Raw genomic sequence first — 12,353 nt, 5'->3', positions numbered from 1 at the left:
TTTCTCGAAGGTTTGTAAGGGATTTTTCTGCTGTTTCAATTGATTTTCATATCTTTAGTTTTGTTAATTTTTTCCGTCGTCGTCGTCGTTTCCTTATAAGCGGTAGGCCTATTGGCCTGTCTGCTGCGGTGTGGAACCTGTTGAGGATGAGCCTGAGGTATCCGTGAGTTTCCTCCTTGGTCTCCCTCTGCTTCTCTTCCCCGTTGGTGTATATTGGAGGACCTGTTTTGGTGATCTTGTTTCCTCCATCCTTTTGACATGATTTCTCCAATCTTTCCTATACTGTTTTATCTTCTTCATGACTGGCTTCACTCCGAGATCTGCTGTTATTTTCTCGGATGGGACTCTGTCTCTGAGAGTCACCCCTGCCGTTCTCCTCATGAACTTCATCTCTGCTGCCGTTATTCTTCTTTTATCAGATTTCTTCAGTGCCCATACCTCGCTTCCATACGTCATCATTGGTATTGCTAGGGTATTGTACACCTTCAATCTTGTTTCTTTTCGCACCTTACTGCTTCTCAGGGTCCTATTTATCAGTCCTGTGACTCTCAGGAACTTTGCAATCTTTCCACCAACATCTACTTCTCCCTGGTATGATATCGTGTTTCCCAGGTATTTGAAATTGTTGACCTGTTCAATGATTTTTCCATTTATTACAATCTTGCTTCTTACTGGCTCCTTTCCTTTGAAGGCCATTGTTTTTGTTTTCTCTGAAGATATTCTCATATCATACTTTTCTGATGTCTTTGTTAAATTATACATTGATCTCTGTAGGTCATCTTCTGTTTCGGCTAGTACTGCTTGATCATCTGCGAATAATACTGTTGATATTTCTTGTCTTCTGTCTGTCTTGATTCCTTTTGGCTTCATTTTCTGCCATTCTTTTACCATGTGATCCATGTACATGTTGAATAAAACACAAGACAGTGGGCATCCCTGGCGAACTCCTCTATTTATTTCTGCTTGTTCTGAGAGTTTATTTCCAATTCGTACTCTTATTCTAGTGTTCTTATATATGCTGTTTATCACCTTTCGCATTTTATATGTTATCTCTTCATCTTTTAGGACTTCAAACAGTTTTTTTCTATTAACCCTATCATATGCTTTTTCCAGGTCTATAAAGCACATGTGTGTTTCTAGGTTGAATTCGATCCGTTTTTCCATCAGTAGTTTTACTGTATAACTTGCATCAGTGCATGATCTTCCTTTTCTAAATCCGTTTTGACTTTCTGACAGCTTTTCTTCTGCATGCTCTGCCAGTCGTTTTGCCAGTATTTTCGCATATATCTTGTAGCAGGTGTTGAGTAGACTTATTCCTCGGTAGTTTTTCAGGTTTGACATATCGCCTTTCTTGAACAGTGGTATTACAATTGCTGTTTTGAAATCTTCAGGTACCCTTTCTTCTTGGTACATCCTATTTAGGAATTCCAGAAGTCTTCTTTTAAATTCGCCACTTGCATATTTTTTTCCATGATTTGGTTTTGAATTTTAATGATTTTTTTTCTCCTGAATTTGTGCCGAATTTTATCACATTGACTATTGAGTTGTGTGATGTTATGCTCAAATTTTAGTTGGTAGATACATATTTCTCCTTATCTTTGTTCAATGACTTTTCTTGAACTTTGTGAGTCTTCTTTTTCCCTGATTTGGTGATTTTTATTTCGATTTTTTTTTGTAGATTTTCCCCAATTTTAACAGGTATTATTTTTTTGAATTTTTGTGAGGTACGTACTTTTTTGAATTTTGCCTTGAAACTTGGCTGAAAAAAGTCCCCACTTTAAGCTAAAATTCAGCAATATTCATAAAAGTATACCTACCTACTAATTTCATTTCAATAAATATGTTTCAAAATGACCTGATTTTTTTTTGTGCTATAATTTAATTTTAAAATAGATTAAAAAGCTTGAAAGAATGATTTTCTCAATCTCATGCACCAAACCATTCATAGACGTGAAAAAATCTGGGTTTTGTTTTTCATAAAGCTGAAGAAAATGGGGAATTTTTGAAAATTAAAGTTGACAGCACTGACTGGATGGAGACTTGATAAGGCATTGCTCTTTTATGTTGAGTTTGTGAACTAGGCTTTACCTGTGTTGTGATAACAGAAAATTTGAGATTTATTAAAACAATACCTACAAACAAAGTTTGTACTTACTTGGAATGTTTTTTGTGTCAATTGAAAGCAAGTAGATAAAGTGATAATGATTACCAGAGGCATTACCAGTCAAATTAGATCTGAAGTTAAGAAACGATTCATTTATTTGTCACTAGCCAGGCAACTATCAAACACCGCGAATGTAAACAACAACCAAACCCATGTGGACTATAGCTATAAACCAATCAGAAGCGTATTGGTAGCCAACAGAGGTAAAATTTTACATATATTTTTATACACATTCATTATTTACTTGATTTCATTATGCTTACGCAAGGCTATGACTTAGCTTTGACTGTTATGAGTTCAAATGAATTTTCTGAGTGCCTACTACTAGATGTCATTTGATCGTTTTAGTGGTTCACAGTAAAATTTTGATTGTAATTTTGAATGCATTACGAGTAGGTACCTTTCTATTTATTTATTTATTTATTTTTTTAAAAATAGTTTTCAAATAATTATACCTAAATTTAAAATTTAATTTCTCATGAACCTTTGAAACGATTTTGATAAAATTTGAAATTTCGCATCTAGGCTACCAGCCGGACATTTCGCCATCATCATTAAGTTCGAAAAGCTCAAAGCTTCCAAGTTTATCGGGCGACAACATTTTTCTTCATCATTTTTTAAAACGCATTACCTAGAAAATGGCTGAACCGATTTCGATGAAACTTGAAATCTCACTAGGCCTGCAAGATTCCTACTAAGTACCAATACTACCCTCAATTTTTGGTGAATCATTCATGAACGAATTGATAAATTTTTTCATTTTTGAAAGAACCATTCGTCTACGAATTGATCAATTCTTCGACTTATGAATCAATTCACGTAAAATAATTTAATTTGTTCATGAATGATTCACCAAAAGTTGAGTTCATGAATCGATTCGTTCGCGAACGAGTCACTTATACGAATCAATTTGTTCGCGAATGATTCACCAAGAATTATACAATTCGTTCGAGAATGATTCGCCAAAAATGTAGTAAATTTATCGATTCGTTCGTGAACGAGTCACTTATACAAATCAATTCGTTCGCGAATGATTCCTAAAAAATTGAGTAAATGAGTCGATTTGTTCGCGAACGAGTCACTTATACGAATCAATTTGTTCGCGAATGATTCACCAAAAATTGAATAAATAAATCGGTTCGTTCACGAACGAGTCACTTATACGAATCAATTCGTTCGCGAATGATTCACCAAGAATTATTCAATTCGTTCGAGAATGATTCGCCAAAAATTTAGTAAATTGATCGATTCGTTCGTGAACGAGTCACTTATACAAATCAATTCGTTCGCGAATGATTCCTAAAAAATTGAGTAAATGAATCGATTCGTTCGCGAACGAGTCACTTATACGAATCAATTTGTTCGCGAATGATTCACCAAAAATTGAATAAATAAATCGGTTCGTTCGCGAACGAGTCACTTATACGAATCAATTCGTTCGCGAATGATTGCTCAAGAATTATTAATTATTCAATTTGTTCGTGAATGATCCACCAAAAATTTAGTAAATTAATTGATTCGTTTGTGAACGAGTCACTTATTCGTTCACGAACGATTCATCAAAAATTGAGGAAATGAATCGATTCGTTTGCGAACGAGTCATTTATACAAATCAACTCACTCACGAATGATTCTCCAAGAGTTATTCAATTCGTTCGTGAATGATTCACCATAAATTGAGTACAGAATCAATTCGTTCGCAAATGGGTCACTTATATGAATAAATGCGTTCGCGAATGATTCACCAAGAACTATTCAACTTGTTCGTGAATGATTTACTATAAATTGAGTAAAAGAATCGATTTGGTCGCGAACGATGAGTCACTTCTACAAATCAATTCGTTCGTGAATGATTCATCAAACATTGAGTAAATGAATCGATTCGTTCGCGAACGAGTCACTTATACGAATCAATTCGTTCGCGAATTATTCCATAAATTTGCAGGTGAAATCGCCATTCGTGTATTTAGAACATGTACACAATTGGGAATCAAATCAGTAGCCATTTATTCGGAACAAGACAAGATGAAGCGCATGCATCATAAATATGCCGATGTATCTTATCTAGTTGGAAAAGGTTTACATCCAGTCGAAGCTTATTTAAATATTCCAGAAATCATTCGCATTGCCAAAGTATATACCACTTTTACTTTTCAACGTCCTCATATATTATTCCTGCGTACGTGTAATTGATTGAAAAAAAAACACAAACTTTAATGAAATATTGAATTTTGCAGGAGAAAAACGTTGATGCCATTCATCCTGGTTATGGATTCTTGTCAGAAAGACCGAATTTTGCTCAAGCAGTCATCGATGCTGGTATCCGGTTCATTGGTCCTTTTCCTCATGTTATGCAACAAATGGGTGACAAAGTAGCCGCCAAAAAAGCAGCAATCGATGCTGGTTTGCCTATAGTACCTGGCACCCCTGGACCAATCACCACGACTGAGGAAGCTATGGAGTTCTGTCTTAGACACGGTCTGCCCGTTATTTTCAAACCTGTCTACGGACATGATGGAATAGGAATGAGAGTTGTCCGCAAAATGGAGGTTGGTTTTTCATTCGTCAACCGAATCACATAACTGCTGGTGTGTTTCCAATTCGACGTGCTTGTATTTTAGGATTTAAAAGAAAACTTCGAACGAGCCAGTTCAGAGGCCAAAGCTGCTTTCGGAAATGGCTCAGTGCTTATTGAAAAATTCGTCGAAATGCCAAGGCACATCCAAGTCCAGTTGTTGGGTGACCAAGCCGGTAATGTTGTTCATCTTTATGAAAGAGATTGCTCTGTTCAGCGTAGACATAAAAAAGTTATCGCAATTGCCCCAGCACCTCAACTAGACCCACAGGTATCTCAAAAAACCGAGTGATTAAAACAACAAAAAAAAAACGATGGCAATTTCGATCAATTTTTACCAATTTTTTGCATCTTACAGGTCAGAGATCAAATGACTGAAAGTGCTGTGAAATTGGCCAAACATGTTGGTTACTCGAATGCCGGAACTGTTGAATTCTTGTGTGATAAAAAAGACAATTTTTATTTCATTGAAGTAAACCCTCTCTTGCCAGCAGAGCATACTGTTACGGAAGAAATCACCGGGTAAAGCTTTTAATGAAAATTACCCCCTCCCCACCTTCATTGGAATTAATTATAAACTTCATAATTTTGTTACAGTATCGATTTAGTTGAATCTCAAATAAGAGTAGCCGAAGGAGTCACGTTACCCGAATTGGGCTTCACCCAGAAAAACATTCAAACCCGAGGATATGCCATCCAATGCCGTATCACCACCGAAGACCCTGCTAATAATTTTTTACCAGATACTGGAACAATCGAAGTATGCTCTATCATTTTTCCCCTCTATCACTCTTTCAGTTCTTTCTGATTTCCCCCCGAAAAATTCGTTTTACAGGAATTCAGAAAAGGAAAAGGTATTGACATCCGTCTAGATGGAGCTTCAGATTTCGCTGGTGCCATAATTTACCGTTATTACGACTCGTTGTTGGTAAAAGTAACCGCCCGCAATGCTGATTTTCCAGCCAGCTGTTCAAGGATGATTAGAGCTTTAAAAGAATTCCGTACTCGCGGTTTCAAGGTAATTCAAGTTGCCTACTCTAGGACCCTACGCGGTTATTTTGTCTTTTTTCTATGTGTTCCGCTTTAATTATTATTTTTTTTTTAACCCTTCCAGACAAACATTGAATTCCTTTCAGAAATATTGAAATGCGACCGATTTAAATGTGCTGCTATGGACACACAGTTCTTTGATGATAATCCCAATTGGTTCTCCAATCAACTTTCAATTAATATGGCCCATGATCTAATCAACGGACCTTCAATGTCATTGGCAAGCAGCCTGAAACCCACCTATGTCAGTCCAGCCGAGCCAGAAATTTCTATAGGTAAAAATTCCCTATTCTTTTTTCTAATTTTAAAAACAAATACTGAAACAAAAAAAAACACATTTCATATACTTAACTGTTCAATTCTGGAACTACTAAGTGGGGGGGGGGAAATAAAAGAAATCAATTTACTTTTTGCTTATCAACAGTTAACACAGATTAGTTCAAAGTATGGTTTTTTATCAAAAATTGACTAAACATAAATTCTGAAAATTACACCAGCGGTTGTTTTATTTATTTTCGGGTGTGATCTATCGGCATGACAGAAAAAGGCGTTTTAACGACGAAAAAAGGGTATTTTAACGACAGAAAAAGGCATTGCACGAGAAAAAAATTATTTCACGACGAAAAAAGTTTTTGAACGACAGTAAATGAATGTCAACGACGATATAAGGTATTGCCCGACAGAATAATTTAATGCACGTCTATATAATACATTTAACGACAAATTGTGCACGCCAAAGAAATAAAATAGTGAACCACATAAAAAATACGAATTGCACATCCAAAAATTGATGAAATGCACAACATTAAAAAAACACATAGTTCATCTAGTACGTATCATTGTACAAGTAGTGCTTTTTTGACTTTTGAGGATCTGCTTCTCTTCCGCTTCTGTCCCAAAGGAATTGACTTCCCTTCAGCAGGAACTTCAATGAGCTTGAGACGAATGTGCATATGTAGGGGCAGAAAGAAATTGACGTACAAACGCTTTTCTTTGCTCTACTTATGCGGATCACCAGGTAGCAAACCCAAATAAAAAATTGGAACATCTCTCAACGAATTAAAGTCTGAGCTGAACTGAGCAAGAGGCAGGAGACAGTTCACCTTTCTCCAGAGTGATTTTGAAGTTGAAAAATTGTTTAACATGAGGAAATTGAGAAAAATTTCAGTATCTAATTGAAGAAAGAGAAAATAGTGTTTTTAATTGAGGTTTATTACTCAAAATATATGAGTTTTTTGACCTTGCTCAGCAATTAGTTCAGCTATATGAAATCAAGAAACTCAAAAATGAACTTCTTGCATAATCATAAAATGAGTTATTTCTCTAAAAAAAATTTTCAGCGGGAAATAATTTATTTTGCCGGGCATTTTGTTTTTTTTTGGGGGGGAATAATTTATTTTTCCGGGCAATTCTTTTTTTGGTGGGGAATAATTTATTTGGATGTGGATTACATTTCTTTCATCGTTTGTATGAAATCAAATTGTCGTTCGTATCACTCAAGTTGTCGTGCTGGACTGTCGTTGAAAATTGTTGAAAATTGTTGTTAGAATGCCTTATTTTGTCGTTTGAATGTCCTGTCGTTCGAATCACTTTTTCTGTCGTGCCAATATATATTCCGCTTTATTTTCATCTGGCATTCTTTTTTGCTTTGATTTTCAGGGCACAACGACCCTGAATCTGATCTAACAATAGAGGAGCTTAAAGAAATGATTCTAGAATTGCTAGAAGGCATCCAAGAAAGTAAGTGCTTGAAGAAAAGATTAATTGTACATAAATTTTGAATATGATTTAACATTGATATTAATATACCTACTTAATATACATATTATATTAGCCTATTGTTTTTGTTTAGATGAGGCGATCCAGATCCACCAAATGAAACCAGATAAGGCCCTGGACTTGGCGCAGTGGGCAATGGGAGTCAACAGAGGTAAGGATTTTATTACTTTTTTTTTTCAAATTAGGGCAAATTGCAGGAGTGGTCAAAATCACATCAGAATTGATTCCAAGGCTATTGAACAGAACAGAACAGAACAGAACACAATGAACGGAATAATAAATACAAAAATTTTCAAATTTTCTGAACGTTACCAGAACAGAACAATATACCTAGGTACATACTTATGTTCTGGTACCTAATTTTCTGAACAAATTAACGCCAACTGAACAAAAAGATTCATTATTTTGAACAAAAAACAATAATCCAAACAACAATATCATTCAATTTTATTCAAATTATTCACCATTTTTCATGTTTTAGAATTCATTTTTATGATACTAGGTAACTTGAGTTTTGTTTGGTCATTTGTCTTTTAAAGACAGTAAAAGGCTTAATTTTCAAAGTAGATACCTACAAATAAAAAAGCTTTCTGTTATTAGAATTCATCATGTAAGTGGAGAAAAAATGACTGCAAAAGTGAGAACAGAACAGAACAAGACAAACTGGAACCAAATCAACGTGTACAAAACCAGAACAGAAAAAATTACTTCATCTAAATTGACTCGAACAGAACCAGAACAGCATACCTACTACTAAAAGTTTTTGTTCATGAACAGAACAGAGCAGAACAAAAAAATTGTTTTGTTCACCAGCCCTGCAGAGCTGCGGGTCTAAAATGATCCAGAAATCAGAACCGACAAAATCCCAAATATCAAATCCAATCCCAAAACCAAAATCGTTATTTTTCTTGATCCCAGAACCAATGTAATTTTGAACCCAAAACAATCCCTGAACTGAACCAAAATTGTTTTGGTATTGGGATTTCAAATTTTTGATTCCCCCCCCCTTGGTTTGATTTTGATAAATTGTCATTTTACATCATTTACGAGCATCATTCATTCAGATCAAGTATTACTTGACGAATTGAACAAACCATGCATTTAAAACAGTTTTTAAAACATAAAACTAATTACACCATCTGACTCCCCAATTTCCCATGTCAAAACCTCCCATTTTTTTAGACCCCTTGCAGTGCTCATTAGTCAATTTGGGCTTCAAATAGGTTGAAATGAAAATCGCAAAACCTGAACCAATTTAGTTATCCTGGGACTGAAACAATTTTTTCAAAACCAAAATAAAAGTTTGGAAGAACGAAACTAAAACAAATCCAATCCTGAAATGAATAAATTTTGATCCCAAAACTGAAACCCATTCCAGAAATCGTTTCAGAAGACCCACAGCTCCTCGGCCCTGATTGGTTCAAATCATGAATCACATTTTTAGAAAAAAAATACCTAACTGAATTCATTGAATTGAATTCATCAATAAAAATTGAGGTTCACCCACTTCTGCTACTTTGACAATATTTCAGTAGGTATCATTGTCTTCATGTATTGTGTATAATGCATGTATTTTAAAATTGTTTTTCAGGGTATTGAGGCCTAAGGAAATTTGGGTTGACTTCCCTGCACTAGAGCGCGCTGTTCAACTGCGTAATAAATTAAAACTTTAACAATATTTAGGTTTTTTCTCATTTTAACAAGATGTAGGTAGGTATTACTTATTATTTTTAAATTTCTAGATGGTTTTTATTTTTAATAGATTTTTCTCCTGTTTCAATTGATTTTTAGATCTTTGGTATTGTTAATTTTTTCCAATAAAATAATTTTTTCATGATTTCAGTCAGAATGTTGATGATTTTTTTCTCCAGAATTTTTGCAAAATTTTATCACTGTCCTTGACTCTCAAGTTGAGTGATTTTATTGCTCAAATTTTAGTTAGTATTTCTCCTTATTTTTTTTCAATGACCTTTTTTGAACTTTGTGAGTCTTCTTTTTCCCTAGAAGTGCCTGAGGGGAGCCTTTTGGGGTCTTTCTTTTCCTACTGCAAGGTAGCATCATGCCAATATATGTACCTATTATGATCATGACTGTACAATTCTCCTCCTTGGTCTATGTATTAACTCCCATTTAAGCCAAACCTAAAAGTAACTGTAACAGTTTGAGGCTTCATGCACCAAACTGGAACTTTCTCTCGTCACTGCATGAGTAGCTGCGTCTAAGGATTGCAAGAGATTTAGCATCGTTATGCTCATGTATGTCCTCACTCTATAGGTGACCAAAGATGGTAATCTCTGGTACCTGATCAATACTTGAGCCCTTTGTGTGTGTCATGTTGTGATATGCGATTTTATAAGATTCTTACTCAAGCCCTTCCATTGTAGTGATATATGTTTCTACTCGAAGAGGTTTCTTGTGAACACGGGTTCCTTCTCATCTTGTTGTGGTATGTGTATAGTATTTTTTTATTATTGTAGGGCACAGTTGGTTAACTTAATCTTATCAACTGTGAGTAATTATAAGGTGTATATTTGTAAATCCTACATCACAAATATACAAGTGTAGATTTAGCAGTGCAGAGTTCTTATTTTGTTATATTCGACGCCTATAATTAAATAGACACTCTTTCTGTGGTATCAGTTGTGAATGGTGAGACTATGTGAATGTAATGTAAGTTAGATTGGAGTGAATCCCATAAGCTATCATGGAAAACCTAAGGGACGATACATCTTATCTTTGTGAACATATGCTGACCTTAACCACCCCTCACACTAACCATATAAAAACCATCATTACCATTCATTCTTTGTCTAACCATTACACTACGTTACATCAATGGATTGCTTAAACTTCCCTTAAAGGGCACCCTCAGTGCTTTCACTGATAGCACAGTTTCAGTTATCTTTGCCAAGACTGTCGATGAACTTGTTTGTCTGCTTAACAAGGATTTGAAGACTATTACAAGCTGGTTTGAGAGCTGAGGACGCAAAATAAACTCGGTTAAGTCTGAATTGCTGGTTTTTGGTTTTCAAGATCAGTACATTTGGGACTTGAATAGTCAGGTGTATTTTGTAATTTGTATTTCCATAGTGGGGCTTGTAATGGGTCATGTACATAGCTGTCCTCCTTTGATATGGGTCATGCAACATAGGTATTTGTGAGTTTATGTGGATGCAAGATTATCTTGGAAGGTCCATGTGTCAACCTGAGAGATAAGCTTTGCAAAACTGTTCACTTGTTGAAATACCTGTCTAGTTTGGGTGTCTTTTTCCCAATTTTGACAGGTACGTATAATTTTTTTGAATTTCCACCAGTTCAATAATTTTACCAGAATTTCCATTTTTTTTCCTCTCCAAATTTTGGCGAAATTTCTCTATAGTTTTGACAGACTTTTCAACTTTGAATTTTCACGAATATTATAGTTAACTTTTGTGAGTTTTTTTCTTCAATTTTACAATGTTTTTTCTCAAATTTTAGTGCTTTCTACTCCAATTTTTTTTGAATGCATTTTTTTAATTCTTTTACTTTTAATCAAATTTTTATTCTGGAATCCTTCTAACTTTTTTCAACTTTTTAAATTTTAGCAGAATTTCTCTAATATTTTTGGAGATTTTTGAATTTTGCTCTTGAGTTTGATTAGATTTTGATATGTATTTTCCCAACATTATTCTTTGATTATTTTTTTCTCTCTAGATTTTGATATTTCCTCTGCTTTCTGTTGTGGCCATTTTCTCTCAGTTTCAATAATTTTGTTGGGTTTTTAAATTTTTTTTTTTCTTTTGAAACTTGATGTCAATTTTTGCCAGGTTTTGATGATCTTTTTCTCACGAATTTGAGGATTTTATTTCTTTCTGGAGCACGATTCATTTTTTTTTATTTTGGTAGAAAATAAAACGATTTTGAGCCATTACGATGTAAGCCTCTGTTTTTAATTTATTTTATAATTAGACTAAAGGTGCTATTATTATTTTTTAATTTTTAATTTTAAAAAAAAAATTGCATTGGTAACCCTATTGTATATCGACATTTTTAATTTTAATTATTTTTGATTGTGACAAAGTACCTAATTGACTACTTTATTAAGTTTGTATTTTGATTATGTTGGTATTATTTTAATTATCATTGCATTTTTCATTTACCTGCTTACTGGAACTCAATTGAAGTTGCATATCAATAATACAGACGTAGATACGTCTTGTTGTCTACTTATTTACTCACCCCCCCCCCAGGATGCAAATTTTTAGATTTGAGAAGAAAGGGTGCTCGAAATTTTGAAACGCGGTGAAAGCTGAAGGAAAAGTTCACAGTGAAAATTAACAGAGTTGAAGTGATCAAGGATTGAATTTTCAATTGTTTTAATCAAGTTTTTTTTCGAAGATTGGCCTATCTCTATACTTATGTATTCTCAAAATATGTATTTCATTTGGGAAAATAAATAGTGATTTGTAAAAATCATTTCGATAATTGGAATATTAGTATTCCAATTATCGAAATGATTTTTACAAATCACTATTTATTTTCCCAAATGAAATACATATTTTGAGAATACATAAGTATAGAGATAGGCCAATCTTCGAAAAAAAACTTGATTAAAACAATTGAAAATTCAATCCTTGATCACTTCAACTCTGTTAATTTTCACTGTGAACTTTTCCTTCAGCTTTCACCGCGTTTCAAAATTTCGAGCACCCTTTCTTCTCAAATCTAAAAATTTGCATCCTGGGGGGGGGGGTGAGTAAATAAGTAGACAACAAGACGTATCTACGTCTGTATTATTGATATGCA

At 34.3% G+C, this 12,353-nt stretch overlaps 1 protein-coding gene across 1 annotated transcript; it reads left to right on the top strand.

Annotated features, from left to right (window-relative positions):
• Nucleotides 1-2,060: 2,060 nt before the first annotated feature.
• Nucleotides 2,061-9,410, top strand: LOC135837690 (pyruvate carboxylase, mitochondrial-like). Its single transcript, XM_065353054.1, has 11 exons — nt 2,061-2,367; nt 4,110-4,297; nt 4,402-4,713; nt 4,786-5,010; nt 5,098-5,261; nt 5,337-5,499; nt 5,575-5,757; nt 5,854-6,064; nt 7,449-7,529; nt 7,642-7,719; nt 9,160-9,410. Exons 1-11 carry the CDS (start codon nt 2,202-2,204, stop codon nt 9,165-9,167), a joined length of 1,779 nt encoding a protein of 592 aa, XP_065209126.1. The 5' UTR covers nt 2,061-2,201; the 3' UTR covers nt 9,168-9,410.
• The last annotated feature ends 2,943 nt before the right edge of the window (nt 9,411-12,353 follow it).

The sequence above is a fragment of the Planococcus citri genome, chromosome 2 (genome assembly GCF_950023065.1).
Source record: "Planococcus citri chromosome 2, ihPlaCitr1.1, whole genome shotgun sequence".
NCBI lineage: Eukaryota > Metazoa > Arthropoda > Insecta > Hemiptera > Pseudococcidae > Planococcus > Planococcus citri.
Note: the sequence above shows the minus strand (reverse complement) of the source record. Positions and strands in the feature narration are given on the sequence as shown.